The sequence below is a fragment of the Schistocerca nitens genome, chromosome 1 (assembly GCF_023898315.1).
Source record: "Schistocerca nitens isolate TAMUIC-IGC-003100 chromosome 1, iqSchNite1.1, whole genome shotgun sequence".
NCBI lineage: Eukaryota > Metazoa > Arthropoda > Insecta > Orthoptera > Acrididae > Schistocerca > Schistocerca nitens.
In genome coordinates this window covers 930,501,732-930,520,502 of record NC_064614.1, presented here as the reverse complement: position 1 = coordinate 930,520,502, position 18,771 = coordinate 930,501,732, and the positions used below count along the sequence as shown (strand labels likewise).

The window sequence follows — 18,771 nt, the reverse complement described above, 5'->3', positions numbered from 1 at the left end:
AGTTAACTAATTAGATTACTGAAACTATAATAGCAAGTAGTATTTAATGAGCAATGAAATTCAATGGGACTAAGTTTGTTTATGAATCTGAAAATACTGTGCACTCTCTGGGGACTAGGTACACTATTATAATGTCATTACCATAGTCTAGGAGACATTTAGAAAATCTTGGGAGGTAGAAAAACATAGCAAATGAGACTGGACACTCAACTTGCTTCATCACAAATGGGTCATCGATTTTTCTCATAATTTGCACTAATGTAGTACATACTTAGATGTAATGAATGCTGCTATAGTTCAATGAAGTTTTGAAAGCCTACTGAATACCGTATGACAGTGCCAACCATTGAGCATTGTCATTAATGCAACCAGTTAGAGCAGAAGACAAGAATTCCCTCTGTACTGCAGCATTTGGCATAAAAAATTATGGCTACAACAAATTATGTATCTTTGGAAACTAATAACAACACTAATACTCACTGCACTACATTTGTAGGGAGGTATCATCGAGTTTTAATAAGCAAGTAAGGCACACATGCTGTGCTGTGGGGTCATGTGGGGGCGTTATGGTCAGAAATGAACACACTTCATACACTGTGATTGCAGTGTAGACACTTTTATTGTTCTAAGATGACTGTTGAAACTGGTGTGTCTATACTACAATCGAGGCATATGAAGTGTGTTCATTTCCATTAATAAGCAAGTGTGAAGAAATGAACATTTATTTATCAATAAATTCATGTCATAATGAATGATGTCATACTGTGCTATTCCTGGTTTGAATAATGTACACTGTATTTGCAACACACACATGAATGCATCAGCAAACAAATGTTCTTTCCTCACAGTTCCTTCTTACAAATCTTAGTGAAGTAACACAGGCTATAACTGCTTTGAATCTTTTTACCCATAAAGAGAATTATTCAACAAACTACTTCCACAGCAGAGAAAGCCCTCGAGTATTATGATAATCATGGGTAAAATAAATAATTTATTGAAATATCCTGTAGTTACGTTATAAATGACAGCATACCAAGAGAACCTGGCTTGCTCAGAGTTTTGCTCGCCATTGGTGTAATTGACTTCACGGTATCAGATTGGCTGCGATAAAATTTGGCAGTTACAGCTGTTACAGCCCACCCTGCCCAGGTTGCTGCAGCATTTGACAAGCTTGGTGTCGCAGTATGGACATCAGCCTCTGAAAAAATAAAAATATTTATTTCTATTTAAGAAGACTTATAAAACTGCATAAAAATTAAGGTTTTTTGTGTTTCTTCCTTTTCACTTGCATTCATTAATTACGTTAGTACTATCATGCTTTCTGAATAAATATTTATTTCAAACTATTTTCATGGTAGAAGTTTTAAATTTGTTCCCGATCATGCATCCCCAGCTTGCGTCATATACATTTGTTTATTTTGATCACCATGGTTCAGTCACAAAAAAATATTCTTCAAAAGTGGTTCAATCAGAAATCAAATTGGCTGTCAGATTTTAGATGAAATTCATAGAAAAGATATCAAAGTAACACAGTACTTGCCCAAATGAGTGCCACAGATCAGATACTGTTTTAATCTATACAAATCATCTTATGGATAACATAGGAAGCTCTTTAACTTTGTTCACAGAAGATTCTGTTGTATATAGATTAAGTTATAAATCCACAAAATTATAGAGAAAAGCTAGAAGACCTGCAGAGGATCAACACCTGCTGCATATACTGGCACTGACTTTCAACATAAACAGAGGTAACAATTACTGTGCATATATAGATAAGGACAAACATTACTGTCTGAGCAAACAATTTGAGATCAATCACTAAAACATTCATAATCATTATCTAACAAACAATTTATGTCCAGAACCATTTAAAGTTGAATTACCATGTACTATTACTTGCAAGAAAGGCAGATACTACTTGGAGATCTTTTGGAAGAATCCTCAGGAACTATCACTCACTCACAGAGGATGTAGCTTATAAAATACCATAATACTCTTGTTGATTGCTCATCCATCTGAGATTCTTATGTGGTTACAAATAGATAATATCTAAAGGAGAGATATGAATTCCGTCATAGGTTCATCTGGTTACGTGCTCGAGCATAAAGGATAAGTTTACTGTTAACATCTTGAGAATATACATTTGAAGAAGAGTCAAGCAGAGCATTGCTTCCTGCCACACACACATCTTGTGAAATGACCACAATGATAAAAAATTTGGGATTATAAGAATACTACTGACAATTTATTTTAATTTTAGTTTTTAGTATGTTCTGTGAATCATATTCATGTTAGTTCACCAAGATGTGGAATATGGCAATAGGTTTACACATATAACATATATCCTCTCTGCGAAACTATGGCTACAAGCTGGACATTTAGATAACTGCACCTTTCTTTTAATATTGGCCTACAGTAAAAATCTGATACATGAAACCCAACCAAAAGTGTAATATCGACTCAGATTTATCTATGGAATAGGAGTTGTCGAGAAGAAGAGATTTAAATTTGTTTTTAAAACTTTCATTATCTGCCAGCAGCTTTAATCCACAAGGCAGATGGTCAAATATTCTCATAGCTGCATGCTTTGTTCCTCTCTGTACAAGAGTAAGGTTAGGTTGGATAGTGGAGATTATTTTTGTTCCTAATGTTATATTTATGAATGCTATTTTTATTTTCAAATTGTGCCCAATTCTTCACGATAACTTTCATGAGAGAGTAAACATAATGTGAGGCTGCTGTTAGCTACTAGTATATCTAATGTTACAAACAGTTGTTTACATGAAGTTTCAAGATAGACACCAGGTCTTTCTTTACAGCATATGCCTGTGCAATGAAAATTTTGTATCTATATGTGGAACTTCCCCCGATAATTCCATATTAATTAACGAAAGTATGCAAAGTAAGCTAATTTTTTAATGCTTTCATCGCCAAAATCAGCAATCACACATAGAGCAAATGTAGGTGAATAAATGTGTTTGAGGACATTGATAATATGTGATTTCAAACTCAAATGTAAATCCAAGAATTTTGAACAACACATTTCCTTTCTGTGATACGGTATTGTTAGTGATGGTATGTCTTGCTCTGCACATAATTTAATTAACTGTGCTTTTTCTACATTATGTGGTAGACCATTTTCCAAGAACCAATCAATAATATTTTTTAATGTTTTATTTATTACTCCTCCTGTTGTTGCAGCTCTGACGGGTATGATTACGATGCCTGTACCATCAGCAAAATGGACTATTTCTTCTTTATCAGTGTTAAGATGAAAGTTAATTTTTATATAGCAAAAACAGGAATGGTTCCAGAATTAAACGCGATGGACTGCCAGTAGTAATTTGTGAATTCTCTGAAGATGATTCATCATGAGATCTGCATAAGCTACCATATTTAGTTTCCTAGAAGCTAAATATGAACTGAATCACATTTTCGCTCAAAAGCCTAACAACTGAGTTTTTACAAAGAAAGTCTGTGATTTGCACAGTAAAATGGCTTTGATAGGTCACAAAAGATCATGGTAGATTAAATCTTGACATTCACATATTTTTATATACAACCATTGAAATGGTAGACAGCATAATCAGTGGGGAGACCTTTGAATCTTACAACTGCAGAAATGCTCAACCACTCTTAAGTACATTACCTTCTTTTAAAATTTTGAGAAAAATAAGTTAATAGTTTGTTAATATATCTGTCCTAATACGTTTCTTAAAAGCGAGTATAGAAAGGGTACACTTTAGTCTGTCTGAAAAGATACCTTCTGAAAGTCTTCAAATCCATGGCCGATTAAAGGAGCTATATCAGAAGAACGGTTTTTTTTTTTTTTTTTTGCTTCTAGGCAATTAGTTCTTTTCCTGATAGAGTGATTTCAAGTTGACTGAATGCTTGTGGTACTCACTGTCACATACGCTGCAGTGCTTTTTCTTTTGAGCTGGCTGTAGAAAGTTTCTCATGTTTAATAGTGCTCACCCCGCATGATTCATGAATGGAACAGGAAAAGAGAATTGCAGATCCAGTATCCTCTACTTTCAAAATTTGTCAGAATAAATAACATTTGAAAACATGTTGTGAGATACATGCACTGTGCCTTTGCTTCTGCCACATATAATGCAGGGGCTTGCACAGAATGGTATGTAAGTTGGTAAGAGCATCACCAGCAAAAGCAAGTTTCAGTGTTCAAGTTCCAACAGCATACTAACACACTGTTGTAGAAACTGTAATATTGCATGATTTACAAACTGAATGGACAGTATGACCTTTGCAAATCGCCAATAATGTGTTTACACAACTGTATTTATTTTGGGTTCATTTTCTCTTAGAATTTTTTTAAATACAGTCATATTCTTTATCAACAGAAGTATTTATTACAAATTCCATGTCTACAATTTCAACATTAGGTCATTGTAAAGTGATTAAATGTGCTGGATGTCCATAGACAGGCTCACATCCTTTTTACTCATTTTATTAATGTAGACAGCTGCTGGGTTTCAACTCCTTTAACCACTTGAAAATAACTTACGATTGTAATTGTATCTGTGGAAATTGTAATAAATGGAACTGCTGTTGACAAATACGTCATTTAAAAAATAATGCATTTGCACAAAATAAAGGAAAGTTACAACTTATCTTTCCACCTGATTTTTGTGTATCAATGAGAAGCAACAGCAGAGTTGGAAAAGAACAGGCAAGGAAAACATGAATGGTTTAGTTGACAGAATTGTCTCCAGTTTTGCCTGAAACCACAAAACATGCCATAAGGTTAATTGAATGAGGATTTGAGTGCTGTTCTTCTCAAACATATGTCATATGATATAATAACTGCATCATGTTACTTAGCATGTGCTTGAGACAAAGAATCTGACAATGTTGCAAAAGAGACCAATAATGGAAAAATACAATATGATCTTACAAGTAATTTTTTTCCAGTAGCATTTTAAAATACTACATTGCCTCAACAGAAAGTATATAGAAGATCACTGGCTGTCTACATTGCTGTGAATTTCATGTTCCATCAATAGCAAACCCAACCTTATCTGGATCACAATTTGTCATATGAGGCAAACATGTCAGTTTTCTCATGTTTGCAGAAGATACTAAAGTTCTTTCTCCTACGCTTTCAGTACGTCTGTGCTTATTTGTCTTCTGCAGATGGTGTTTGTATGTCTTAAGGTTCAATTTTATGTTAAATTGTGGTACATGTTTTCTCATTTTGTTAGCCGTGACATACTGTAAATCACAGGTATTTCCCCTTAATATTTATAAAGTCTTCAATTTAGATGGTGGTACAGCTACATACAGCTTAAAGTTTAGCATTATAAATGGATAGAATCTGCACAGAAATCCTGAGCATAATAAAATCTACAACACAACGCTTATTGTAGATTTATAAATGAAGCATACCCATTGACTCTCTTAAACTGGGATCTTCTGAAACTTTCTCCAGTTTCCCTAGAAATCCTTTGATGGTGCGGAAAGCACTGTCCCTTACAGATTTTTCAGGGTCAATTGTTAATTGACACAGTGCTGGCAAAATTCGTGTAGCAACTTCTGATAGGAGAAAATACTGTTGTGTTGCAGCAAGAGCAAGAACGCCTGAAAATAGAAAAATAAGACTCATTTTCTTTTTACTCATTAAAAAAAAGAATAATTTCAAACAATTCCTTATAACTGAATCACAAATTACCTTTAACAAATATGTACATGAAATCTCATGTTGTAAATTAATAAAGAAACTCATGCACTTAAGAGTGTTGTGAACATTAAGCTACACACAAACTAACATTGGCCTCGGATTTGGGGGTACCAACAGTTTCCTCAGTCTATACTTCTGACTAACAGCTAAATATTTAGTCCCTGTTTCAGTCCATCCTCCCACTCATCTCTTTTCCCAACAAAATTATAGAAATTTTGAGTACTGTTGAACTGTATAAACTATACAAATTTATTAGGCAATGTGACAAGGAGTAATATACAGAGAACTGAGTATCTTTCATCATAGTGTCTTTGAGAGTGACATATGTGGAAAATTAAGTAAACAACTACATTTTAATTTCAAGGAACTGAGACATACGACAGAAGCAAGTAAAATGCAAAAAATACCACATTCAATACCAAACATTTATAACTGGTATCCAAAGTAATACACTGTAATTCAAGACACTAATAATAATGGCAAAAGCATGCAATTTTGAAAGTGGAACAAAAATAATGAGTATATTGCTCTCCGAATGAATGACAAAGTCAGAGAAAAACTGAAGAATGGAAAACCAAGAAGACAGAGCTCACCAAGATGATAAATCTTTTTGGATTATTAAACTTGGGAAGTTGTCTAGCATCAATCAACAGCTTACACACTTTGTATAGGAATAAACAAGTTGTTATATAGATTCAGCCCCCCCATGAACCATGGACCTTGCCGTTGGTGGGGAGGCTTGCGTGCCTCAGCGATACAGATGGCCGTACCGTAGGTGCAACCACAACGGAGGGGTATCTGTTGAGAGGCCAGACAAACATGTGGTTCCTGAAGAGGGGCAGCAGCCTTTTCAGTAGTTGCAGGGGCAACAGTCTGGATGATTGACTGATCTGGCCTTGTAACATTAACCAAAACGGCCTTGCTGTGCTGGTACTGCGAACGGCTGAAAGCAAGGGGAAACTACAGCCGTAATTTTTCCCGAGGACATGCAGCTCTACTGTATGATTAAATGATGATGGCGTCCTCTTGGGTAAAATATTCCGGAGGTAAAATAGTCCCCCATTCGGATCTCCGGGCGGGGACTACTCAAGAGGATGTCGTTATCAGGAGAAAGAAAACTGGCGTTCTACGGATCGGAGCGTGGAATGTCAGGTCCCTTAATCGGGCAGGTAGGTTAGAAAATTTAAAAAGGGAAATGGATAGGTTAAAATTAGATATAGTGGGAATTAGTGAAGTTCGGTGGCAGGAGGAACAAGACTTTTGGTCAGGTGATTACAGGGTTATAAATACAAAATCAAATAGGGGTAATGCAGGAGTAGGTTTAATAATGAATAAAAAAATAGGAGTGCGGGTTAGCTACTACAAACAGCATAGTGAACGCATTATTGTGGCCAAGATAGACACAAAGCCCATGCCTACTACAGTAGTTCAAGTTTATATGCCAACTAGCTCTGCAGATGATGAAGAAATTGATGAAATGTATGACGAGATAAAAGAAATTATTCAGGTAGTGAAGGGAGACGAAAATTTAATAGTCATGGGTGACTGGAATTCGTCAGTAGGAAAAGGGAGAGAAGGAAACATAGTAGGTGAATATGGATTGGGGGGAAGGAATGAAAGAGGAAGCCGCCTTGTAGAATTTTGCACAGAGCACAACTTAATCATAGCTAACACTTGGTTCAAGAATCATAAAAGAAGGTTGTATACCTGGAAGAATCCTGGAGATACTAAAAGGTATCAGATAGATTATATAATGGTAAGACAGAGATTTAGGAACCAGGTTTTAAATTGTAAGACATTTCCTGGGGCAGATGTGGATTCTGACCACAATCTATTGGTTATGAACTGCAGATTGAAACTGAAGAAACTGCATAAAGGTGGTAATTTAAGGAGATGGGACCTGGATAAACTGAAAGAACCAGAGGTTGTAGAGAGTTTGAGGGAGAGCATAAGGGAACAATTGCCAGGAATGGGGGAAAGAAATACAGTAGAAGAAGAATGGGTAGCTCTGAGGGATGAAGTAGTGAAGGCAGCAGACGATCAAGTAGGTAAAAAGACGAGGGCTAATAGAAATCCTTGGGTAACAGAAGAAATATTGAATTTAATTGATGAAAGGAGAAAATATAAAAATGCAGTAAATGAAGCAGGCAAAAAGGAATACAAGCGTCTCAAAAATGAGATCGACAGGAAGTGCAAAATGGCTAAGCAGGGATGGCTAGAGGACAAATGTAAGGATGTAGAGACTTGTCTCACTAGGGGTAAGATAGATACTGCCTACAGGAAAATTAAAGAGACCTTTGGAGAGAAGAGAACCACTTGTATGAATATCAAGAGCTCAGATGGCAACCCAGTTCTAAGCAAAGAAGGGAAGGCAGAAAGGTGGAAGGAGTATATAGAGGGTTTATACAAGGGCGATGTACTTGAGGACAATATTATGGAAATGGAAGAGGATGTAGATGAAGACGAAATGGGAGATAACATACTGCGTGAGGAGTTTGACAGAGCACTGAAAGACCTGAGTCGAAACAAGGCCCCGGGAGTAGACAACATTCCATTAGAACTACTGATGGCCTCGGGAGAGCCAGTCATGACAAAACTTTACCATCTGGTGAGCACGATGTATGAGACAGGCGAAATACCCTCAGACTTCAAGAAGAATGTAATAATTCCAATCCCAAAAAAAGCAGGTGTTGACAGATGTGAAAATTACCGGACTATCAGTTTAATAAGTCACAGCTGCAAAATACTAACGCGAATTCTTTACAGACGAATGGAAAAACTGGTAGAAGCCGACCTCGGGGAAGATCAGTTTGGATTCCGTAGAAATGTTGGAACACGTGAGGCAATACTGACCTTACGACTTATCTTAGAAGCTAGATTAAGAAAAGGCAAACCTACGTTTCTAGCATTTGTTGACTTAGAGAAAGCTTTTGACAATGTTAACTGGAATACTCTCTTTCAAATTCTGAAGGTGGCAGGGGTAAAATACAGGGAGCGAAAGGCTATTTACAATTTGTACAGAAACCAGATGGCAGTTATAAGAGTCGAGGGGCATGAAAGGGAAGCAGTGGTTGGGAAAGGTGTGAGACAGGGTTGTAGCCTCTCCCCGATGTTATTCAATCTGTATATTGAGCAAGCAGTAAAGGAAACAAAAGAAAAATTCGGAGTAGGTATTAAAATCCATGGAGAAGAAGTAAAAACTTTGAGGTTCGCCGATGACATTGTAATTCTGTCAGAGACAGCAAAGGACTTGGAAGAGCAGTTGAACGGAATGGACAGTGTCTTGAAAGGAGGATATAAGATGAACATCAACAAAAGCAAGACGAGGATAATGGAATGTAGTCAAATTAAGTCGGGTGATGCTGAGGGAATTAGGTTAGGAAATGAGACACTTAAAGTAGTAAAGGAGTTTTGCTATTTAGGGAGTAAAATAACCGATGATGGTCGAAGTAGAGAGGATATAAAATGTAGACTGGCAATGGCAAGGAAAGCGTTTCTCAAGAAGAGAAATTTGTTAACATCAAGTATAGATTTAAGTGTCAGGAAGTCGTTTCTGAAAGTATTTGTATGGAGTGTAGCCATGTATGGAAGTGAAACATGGACGATAACTAGTTTGGACAAGAAGAGAATAGAAGCTTTCGAAATGTGGTGCTACAGAAGAATGCTGAAGATAAGGTGGGTAGATCACATAACTAATGAGGAGGTACTGAATAGGATTGGGGAGAAGAGAAGTTTGTGGCACAACTTGACTAGAAGAAGGGATCGGTTGGTAGGACATGTTTTGAGGCATCAAGGGATCACAAATTTAGCATTGGAGGGCAGCGTGGAGGGTAAAAATCGTAGAGGGAGACCAAGAGATGAATACACTAAACAGATTCAGAAGGATGTAGGTTGCAGTAGGTACTGGGAGATGAAGAAGCTTGCACAGGATAGAGTAGCATGGAGAGCTGCATCAAACCAGTCTCAGGACTGAAGACCACAACAACAACAATATAGATTCAGAAGACAGAATTAATTAGACAACTCACGATCCTCTTTCAATAAGAAAGATGTATTAGACAATGTATAATATTGCAGAATAAATAGTGCAAACAGGTTTAGTTCTGAAAGAGTGAGACAGTAGAAACTCATCCAACAGCAGATATTAATTTTGTTTCTGCTCTCTACTTTTTTCAATCAAATGCCTGTGTTTCCACTCATCATATCAATGGCACACATTTACATTGCCGAAAGCTCAATATGTAAGTCTTTTTGCTGTGCCTGTTTGCAACCCTAATAACCTTAGGGTGTGTAGCAATCTATCCCCTACATAGTATTGTTGACATTCCAATCTGAGCTTTCCACTATTTGATTAAGTACTTTATGATGTTAGTTTGGCTAGTCTTGCACAACCAAGTGTGGTATTCATATTTTTTTATAATTCTTCACAGAAATTTTTTGTCATTACACACCTCATAGAAAGAGTCTCTGGGAACTTAGAAAAGAAATCAAAGGCTTGGATTAAGTTTTCTCAGTTTTCTTGCCAATTTAGTTTTAACTGATAAGTGAAGTTTTTGATGATTTTTTTCCACTCCTCATTGTTAGGAGCCAATATCTGTAACTGATACTGGGGTAGTCTCTGATATCTAACTGTTGACCAAATTTTTGATGGTGATTTCATACAGAGGTAAATGATTTCTATACGCTACTAGAGATTTACCAATATCTACATTGGAGGGACACAATTATCACTGTTGAACATACCGGAAAATAACAGTCTGGTATGTAATTTTTTTCAGTGAATACTAATATTAAAGTTCCCAAGTTTCCAGGGGGTGGTAGTGCTGAGATACCGCATTGTTTCGATGAGCGTCTTCCGGCAATGAGTGTCTTCCAGCTAAGATAATGAGTATGACATTCCTTTAAACTTGATTATCCAGCAATGCCACTTGGCTAAAAACCTGATAGCTATCTACATCTACATTTATACTCCGCAAGCCACCCAACGGTGTGTGGCGGAGGGCACTTTACGTGCCACTGACATTACCTCCCTTTTCTGTTCCAGTCGCGTATGGTTCGCAGGAAGAACGACTGCCGGAAAGCCTCCGTGCGCACTCGAATCTCTCTAATTTTACATTCGTGATCTCCTCGGGAGGTATAAGTAGGGGGAAGCAATATATTCGATACCTCATCCAGAAACGCACCCTCTCGAAACCTGGCGAGCAAGCTACATCGCGATGCAAAGCGCCTCTCTTGCAGAGTCTGCCACTTGAGTTTGCTAAACATCTCCCTAACGCTATCACGGTTACCAAATAACCCTGTGACGAAACGTGCCGCTCTTCTTTGGATCTTCTCTATCTCTTCCGTCAACCCGATCTGGTACGGATCCCACACTGATGAGCAATACTCAAGTACAGGTCGAACGAGTGTTTTGTAAGCCACCTCCTTTGTTGATGGACTACATTTTCTAAGGACTCTCCCAATGAATCTCAACCTGGTACCCGCCTTACCAACAATTAATTTTATATGATCATTCCACTTCAAATCGTTCCGCACACATACTCCCAGATATTTTACAGAAGTAACTGCTACCAGTGTTTGTTCCGCTATCATGTAATCATACAATAAAGGATCCTTCTTTCTATGTATTCGCAATAGATTACATTTGTCTATGTTAAGGGTCAGTTGCCACTCCCTGCACCAAGTGCCTATCCGCTGCAGATCTTCCTGCATTTCGCTACAATTTTCTAATGCTGCAACTTCTCTGTATACTACAGCATCATCCGCGAAAAGCCGCATGGAACTTCCGACACTATCTACTAGGTCATTTATATATATTATGAAAAGTAATGGTCCCATAACACTCCCCTGTGGCACGCCAGAGGTTACTTTAACGTTTGTAGACGTCTCTCCATTGATAACAACATGCTGTGTTCTGTTTGCTAAAAATTCTTCAATCCAGCCACACAGCTGGTCTGATATTCCGTAGGCTCTTACTTTGTTTATCAGGCTACAGTGCGGAACTGTATCGAACGCCTTCCGGAAGTCAAGGAAAATAGTATCTACCTGGGAGCCTGTATCTAATATTTTCTGGGTCTCATGAACAAATAAAGCGAGCTGGGTCTCACATGATCGCTGTTTCTGGAATCCATGTTGATTCCTACAGAGTAGATTCTGGGTTTCCAAAAACGACATGATACTCGAGCAAAAAACATGTTCTAAAATTCTACAACAGATCGATGTCAGAGATATAGGTCTATAGTTTTGCGCATCTGCTCGACGACCCTTCTTGAAAACTGGGACTACCTGTGCTATTTTCCAATCATTTGGAACCTTCCGCTCCTCTAGAGACATGCGGTACACGGCTGTTAGAAGGGGGACAAGTTCTTTCGCGTACTCTGTGTAGAATCGAATTGGTATCCCATCAGGTCCAGTGGACTTTCCTCTGTTGAGTGATTCCAGTTGCTTTTCTATTCCTTGGACACTTATTTCAATGTCAGCCATTTTTTCGTTTGTGTGAGGATTTAGAGAAGGAACTGCAGTGCGGTCTTCCTCTGTGAAACAGCTTTGGAAAAAGGTGTTTAGTATTTCAGCTTTACGCGTGTCATCCTCTGTTTCAATGCCATCGTCATCCCAGAGTGTCTGGATATGCTGTTTCGAGCCACTTACTGATTTAACGTAAGACCAGAACTTCCTAGGATTTTCTGTCAAGTCTGTACATAGAATTTTACTTTCGAATTCACTGAACGCTTCACGCATAGCCCTCCTTACGCCAACTTTGACATTGTTTAGCTTCTGTTTGTCTGAGAGGTTTTGGCTGCGTTTAAACTTGCAGTGAAGCTCTCTTTGCTTTCACAGTAGTTTCCTAACTTTGTTGTTGAACCACGGTGGGTTTTTCCCGTCCCTCACAGTTTTACCCAGCACGTACCTGTCTAAAACGCATTTTACGATTGCCTTGAACTTTTTCCATAAACACTCAACATTGTCAGTGTCGGAACAGAAATTTTCGTTTTGATCTATTAGGTAGTCTGAAATCTGCCTTCTATTACTCTTGCTAAACAGATAAACCTTCCTCCTTTTTTTTGTATTCCTATTAACGTCCATATTCAGGGATGCTGCAACGGCCTTATGATCACTGATTCCCTGTTCTGCACTTACAGAGTCGAAAAGTTCGGGTCTGTTTCTTATCAGTAGGTCCAAGATGTTATCTCCACGAGTCGGTTCTCTGTTTAATTGCTCGAGGTAATTTTCGGATAGTGCACTCAGTATAATGTCACTCGATGCTCTGTCCCTACCACCCGTCCTAAACATCTGAGTGTCCCAGTCTATATCTGGTAAATTGAAATCTCCACCTAAGACTATAACATGCTGAGAAAACTTATGTGAAATGTATTCAAAATTTTCTCTCAGTTGTTCTGCCACTAATGCTGCTGAGTCAGGAGGTCGGTAAAAGGAGCCAATTATTAACCTAGTTCGGTTGTTGAGTGTAACCTCCACCCATAATAATTCACAGGAACTATCCACTTCTATTTCACTATAGGATAAACTACTACTAACAGCGACAAACACGCCACCACCGATCGCATGCAATCTATCCTTTCTAAACACCGCCTGTGCCTTTGTAAAAGTTTCGGCAGAATTTATCTCTGGCTTCAGCCAGCTTTCTGTACCTATAACGATTTCAACTTCGGTGCTTTCTATCAGCGCTTGAAGTTCCGGTACTTTACAAATGCAGCTTCGACAGTTTACAATTACAATACCAATTGCTGCTTGGTCCCTGCATGTCCTGACTTTGCCCCGCACCCTTTGAGGCTGTTGCCCTTTCTGTACTTCCCCGAGGCCATCTAACCTAAAAAACCGCCCAGTCCACGCCACACAACCCCTGCTACCTGTGTAGCCGCTTGCTGCGTGTAGTGGACTACTGACCTATACAGCGGAACCCGAAACCCCATCACCCTATGGCGCAAGTCGAGGAATCTGCAGCCCACACGGTCGCAGAACCGTCTCAGTCTCTGATTCAGACCCTCCACTTGGCTCTGTACCAAAGGTCCGCAGTCAGTCCTGTCGACAATGCTGCAGATGGTGAGCTCTGCTTTCATCCCGCTAGCGAGACTGGCAGTCTTCACCAAATCAGATAGCCGCCGGAAGCCAGAGAGGATTTCCTCCGATCCATAGCGACACACATCATTGGTGCCGACATGAGCGGCTACCTGCAGATGGGTGCACCCTGTACCCTTCATGGCATCTGGAAGGACCCTTTCCACATCTGGAATGACTCCCCCTGGTATGCACACGGAGTGCACATTGGTTTTCTTCCCCTCTCTTGCTGCCATATCCGTAAGGGGCCCCATTACGTCAACAATGTCGTATATTTCTCACTTCCATGCACCACAAAGAATATAGCTTCTGTTCTGATCTCAACACCTTCTCTCATGATAGAATCAACACATGGTGATGCAACGGATATGACTTTTGTCTCATCAAACATAAGCCTGTTCTTATTACCCGATTTGTCCCAATTTTGATACTTAATGTGGTTATAACTTAAAGGTAGAGGTCCCAAGTTGTGCGATCAACTTTTTGAAACTATCTACCCGGTAATGTAGGTTAAGATCCTAGGTATCACACACTGCAGCTGTTCACCTTGGTGGGCTCATGTTTGTAAGCAATTGATGAAAAATAACTCAGAATTTTGTGTGACACTCAATTGTATTAACAAAGTTGCATTAAATAGCCTGGATGCATGGTATAATGAACAGGATAACAACTTCACATGCAGGAGGTTGTGAGTTCAAATCTCTTAAGGTGCATTAATTTTTTTTATTTTTAAATCTTTACCCAAAAATTACTTTGATCATTACTTTTATTCAGTTAATTGGTTTAAATGTAATTTTTAATTTCTGTTCCTTTGTCCCATCATTTTAATCACTGTATGAACATTTTCATTTGTAGTGTTTTCCTTTATCTCACTCATTTTCCAATCACAATTTTTGTGAACATAAATTTAATTATATTTATCTATTATAATATTCAATTATTTGAAAATGCCAATCTGTTGTTGTTGTTGTGATCTTCAGTCCTGAGACTGGTTTGATGCAGCTCTCCATGCTACTCTATCCTGTGCAAGCTTCTTCATCTCCCAGTACCTACTGCAACCTACATCCTTCTGAATCTGCTTAGTGTATTGCCAATCTATCAATCAAGAAACAAAAGACAAAATAATTCATTTATATTTGTGCAGTGGTGCGAAAAATATGTTTTTGTTACCACGTGTGCAATTTTTTTTGCATCATAATCAACATACAAACATTTAAAACATAACCTAAATAACTACTGCACTATGGACAAAATAATGCAGATGAAAATTTAAATGAAAGACGGGTTTATAAGTAAAACAAAATTCAAGCAAAATGAGAAATAGATATAATGAACGCAATAATGTGGATGAAAAAATGTTGATGAAACAAAAGAAATTTAATAGAAATTAATATATAAAATTAATTAAAAACACATGAACAAAGATTTCAAGTGGAGAAAGAATGACAGGAGGAAAAATGAGAGCAAATGAAGTTAATATTATGATTAAAATTATGTGCCAAAGGAATGTAACTAAACAATTACATTTAAATCAATTAACTGAATAAAAATTAAGATGACAGTTATTTACATATATATTTAAAAATAAAAATTTAGTGCACCTGACAAGATTCAAACTGACAACCTCCTTTATGTGAAGCTGTTAACCTATCTATTTTACAATGCAACCGATCTATGTAACACAACTTTTTAAATGCTACTGAGTAGCACACAAAATTCTGAAGTGCTTTTTTTTTTTTCAGTTACTCGCAAATGAGGGCCCACCAGGGTGAATGGCTGCAATGCGTGATACCTGGATCTTAACCTACATCACCATCTAGGCAGTTTCAGAAGATCGATCACACTGCTGGAGACCTCTCCTTGTTAGTAGCATTCAACAAACTATTTTGCAGAGCATGTCCTGTCTTCTTCAAGATCTGACAATTGGTCAGAATACTTTGTGTGCCAAGGAGCCTACCTATTTTTGTACAAGTAGCCTCAAAAAAAGGAAGGAGAGTTATGAGTGGATTAACTCTCTTTGCCTTCTCATTTTTTACAGTGTGAATTAACAGCATGTTCATTGTAGTCTTACTTTTGGATCAATTTCTTCAAATGTCTACTACTGCAGTCTGGACAGTCCTTTTCAGAAATAATTGTGACTCTATGTGTCAACTTATTTAAAACAGCAAACTTCTGAGATAATAAGTATGTGGTGGCTTGCAGTACACAGAGGGACCAAATTATCCATCTGATTTTCATTCAAGTAAAACCTCTACAAATGACACGTTTTCAACTTTCTCCTTAACAATCATGAACTTAGTACTAGTGTACATACTACTCATATGATTAATAATCTGATAAAGAGCATTGATGCATAATGGTCAGGTGCTCAGATGCTACAGCAAGTTTTTTACTTTCCAACGGTACCAGTGTCACTATTACCATTTCTCCAATGCAGACACCACCATAAACTTTGGCAGAATATGCAATCCCCATGAACTCTGTATGGCATCACCATGTTGTAAGATGGCCGGTATTAGATATAAAAGACCAGCACAATATCATACACAAGTCAGCTTCTGAAGATGACTAAGGCAGTTGTTAAAAGCTTAAATTATCACTCAAGCATTAATGTGTCAAGAAAACCAAGAGACCTTAATGCAACGGATACCTGCATGTGTGTTTTGCACGAATAAACAGAAATTCTTTGATCCCGTATCATATAACCTTCCACAATTTACAATAGAATATTGACAGCTGGAGTATACAGGGTGATTCACGAAGATATGCTTAGTTTTTAATACGTTATTATACAAGTAAAACTAAAGAAAAAAGTTCATATAAACATAGGTTCGTAAATGTTTAGTCACGGAGTTATGGCCGATAAAAGATTTTGCCTGAAATTTAGCAACTTCGCTACTAAGAAGCCAACACAAAACTGTACGGAGTTAAAGTAAAGCACGGTTTCCATTGATTTTGTTGTTATTTGTTTACTTTCCATTAAGAATGTAGAAACATTTATGTCATTGTTGGCAACCATTAGTGAGTTGTTTCAGTCATTTCCTAATCTTGCAATAAGTTAGTTTTCTGTATTGTTCAGCGAAAGAACATAATAATAACAGTGTATTTAAGTTAAACCACATAGTAACTGTTGTAGTTTGTAGAGTATCTGTCACTTTCATACAGTTTAAGTTAGCATTATTACCATCATTTTTCCAAAATTAAATTCTCTACAACTTCTGCTGAAAACTTTGTGCAATTGTCTGAAATTTAAAAAACAAATTGGGCCAAATACTTAATAAATTAAAAATTTTATGAAATTACTTCTTTGGTTCTCTGAATTTTCTGGAAAACTACTGCAGATACACGTCTGGGACATGTTATATTACATTCACTAGATCAATAACAACAATGGAAATCATGCTTTACTTTAACCCCATACAGTTTTGCGATGGCTTCATATTAGCAAAGTTGCTAAATTTCAGGCGAAATCTTTCACTAGCCGTAACTCCATAATAAAACATTCGCGGATCTATGGTTATATGAACTTTTTACTTTAGTTTTACTAATAGAATACAAATTAAAATATTTGCATATTTTCGTGGAGCACCCTGTATAAAGAAGATGCGTCAATAAACTACAAATAGTGCAAGACTACTGAGCATGAATTACACTTGCAAATATTAATATGTTCTAGCCATAACTGTCAGAAAATTCCCCAAATATGTTTAACGATTAAGTACATACATCGCATAGTAGAAATTTAAAGTTTTATATTCATACTTCCCACTGTTGGTAATATCACACACAAAAGATAGCACATTTCAATCGAGAGCTGTACACAATGTAAATTACAGAATCTAAAAAGATGCTCATAAATAAATTTAAATAATTATAAATATTATTTAGATTGAAAATAAAAGCATGCACAATAACATACACAAATTAAATATAAAGTTTACCAGCACTCCGAGCTGGAGGAAATGGGTCCCTCATGGCTCTTATAAAAGCAGAAATTAAGACTTTTTGTCTTATCTGTGGATGCAGGTGCTGAGCTATTTTCCCTAGGCACACAGTGGTGTTTGTTCGAATACCACCCTGAAGAAATGAAAAAGAATCGTTATGAGATATGAAATCTGGTCTTGGTAATACAGTTTCAAGTATGACATTCATTAATGGATAAACCATACTAACAATAACAAATGAAGTTTATGCTATGACAAACTAGGAAACATTAATGCAAATATTAAGCCTGAAGCCTTCAAAGCAGCATTGTTGATAAGTGCACCAGACTAGTTTTAAGAGAATTTGATCATATACTAGGAATCAGGCACTCTGTAAATTCCTACTAATATGTCACAGTTCCTCCTTACATTGTTGCCTTATATTCTTCATATCCCCACACCTATGACACCTGTGACCCCATGATTTCTGCCATAGTCTTCCACACTGATGGTGTCCATTGTGTGAAATATCTGGATCCTAAATTTGACTAACATAAGCCCCTAGCTGACTTTACACAGAGCACTCTCTGTCATAACTCACATTAATAAATGCAAATCCACATAAACGTGTGATTGTGACACAGTGTGTCACGTGGAAACATAGTACAATCTTCACTGTTGAACAAAGTAACGTAAACTGTTCACATGAATCAGCATACATGAAGCACTTTTTCTTCTCATCTCAGTCCCATTATAGCATGGCAGACATGGGAATTTGCAATCATCTTTGTCATTTGGTTCATATACAGCAGTTGAGCTTTGACATTTTGTTGATATTAATCTACCTGGCAGTGTGTGCATATGCCTCATACTCATCAGCACTACACACATTATCAGCCATCACATTACACTCTTCCGCTTATTGCTCCAATGTAACTTTTTCACAATGTGTCATTTTTTCAGGACACCTGTTTGTTTGCTGTCTAAGGACACTTTCCTCATGTTGAAAGGCACTTTCATTACAATATTTTACCATTATTATATACAGTGTGGGGCAAATAAAAGTGGGTTGGA

At 37.4% G+C, this 18,771-nt stretch overlaps 1 protein-coding gene across 2 annotated transcripts in view; it reads right to left on the bottom strand.

Moving 5' to 3' along the window:
- The window catches only part of LOC126193450 (N-terminal kinase-like protein), a 138,119-nt gene that overhangs the window by 51,401 nt on the left and 67,947 nt on the right, over positions 1–18,771 (bottom strand). For both annotated transcript variants that reach the window (XM_049932688.1, XM_049932687.1), the window contains exons 10-12: positions 17,716–17,851; positions 5,407–5,598; positions 1,034–1,198 (exon numbers count right to left, since the gene is read on the bottom strand). In XM_049932688.1, the coding sequence (XP_049788645.1) occupies positions 1,034–1,198; positions 5,407–5,598; positions 17,716–17,851 (493 nt within the window). The remainder of the gene's footprint in view (positions 1–1,033; positions 1,199–5,406; positions 5,599–17,715; positions 17,852–18,771) is intronic.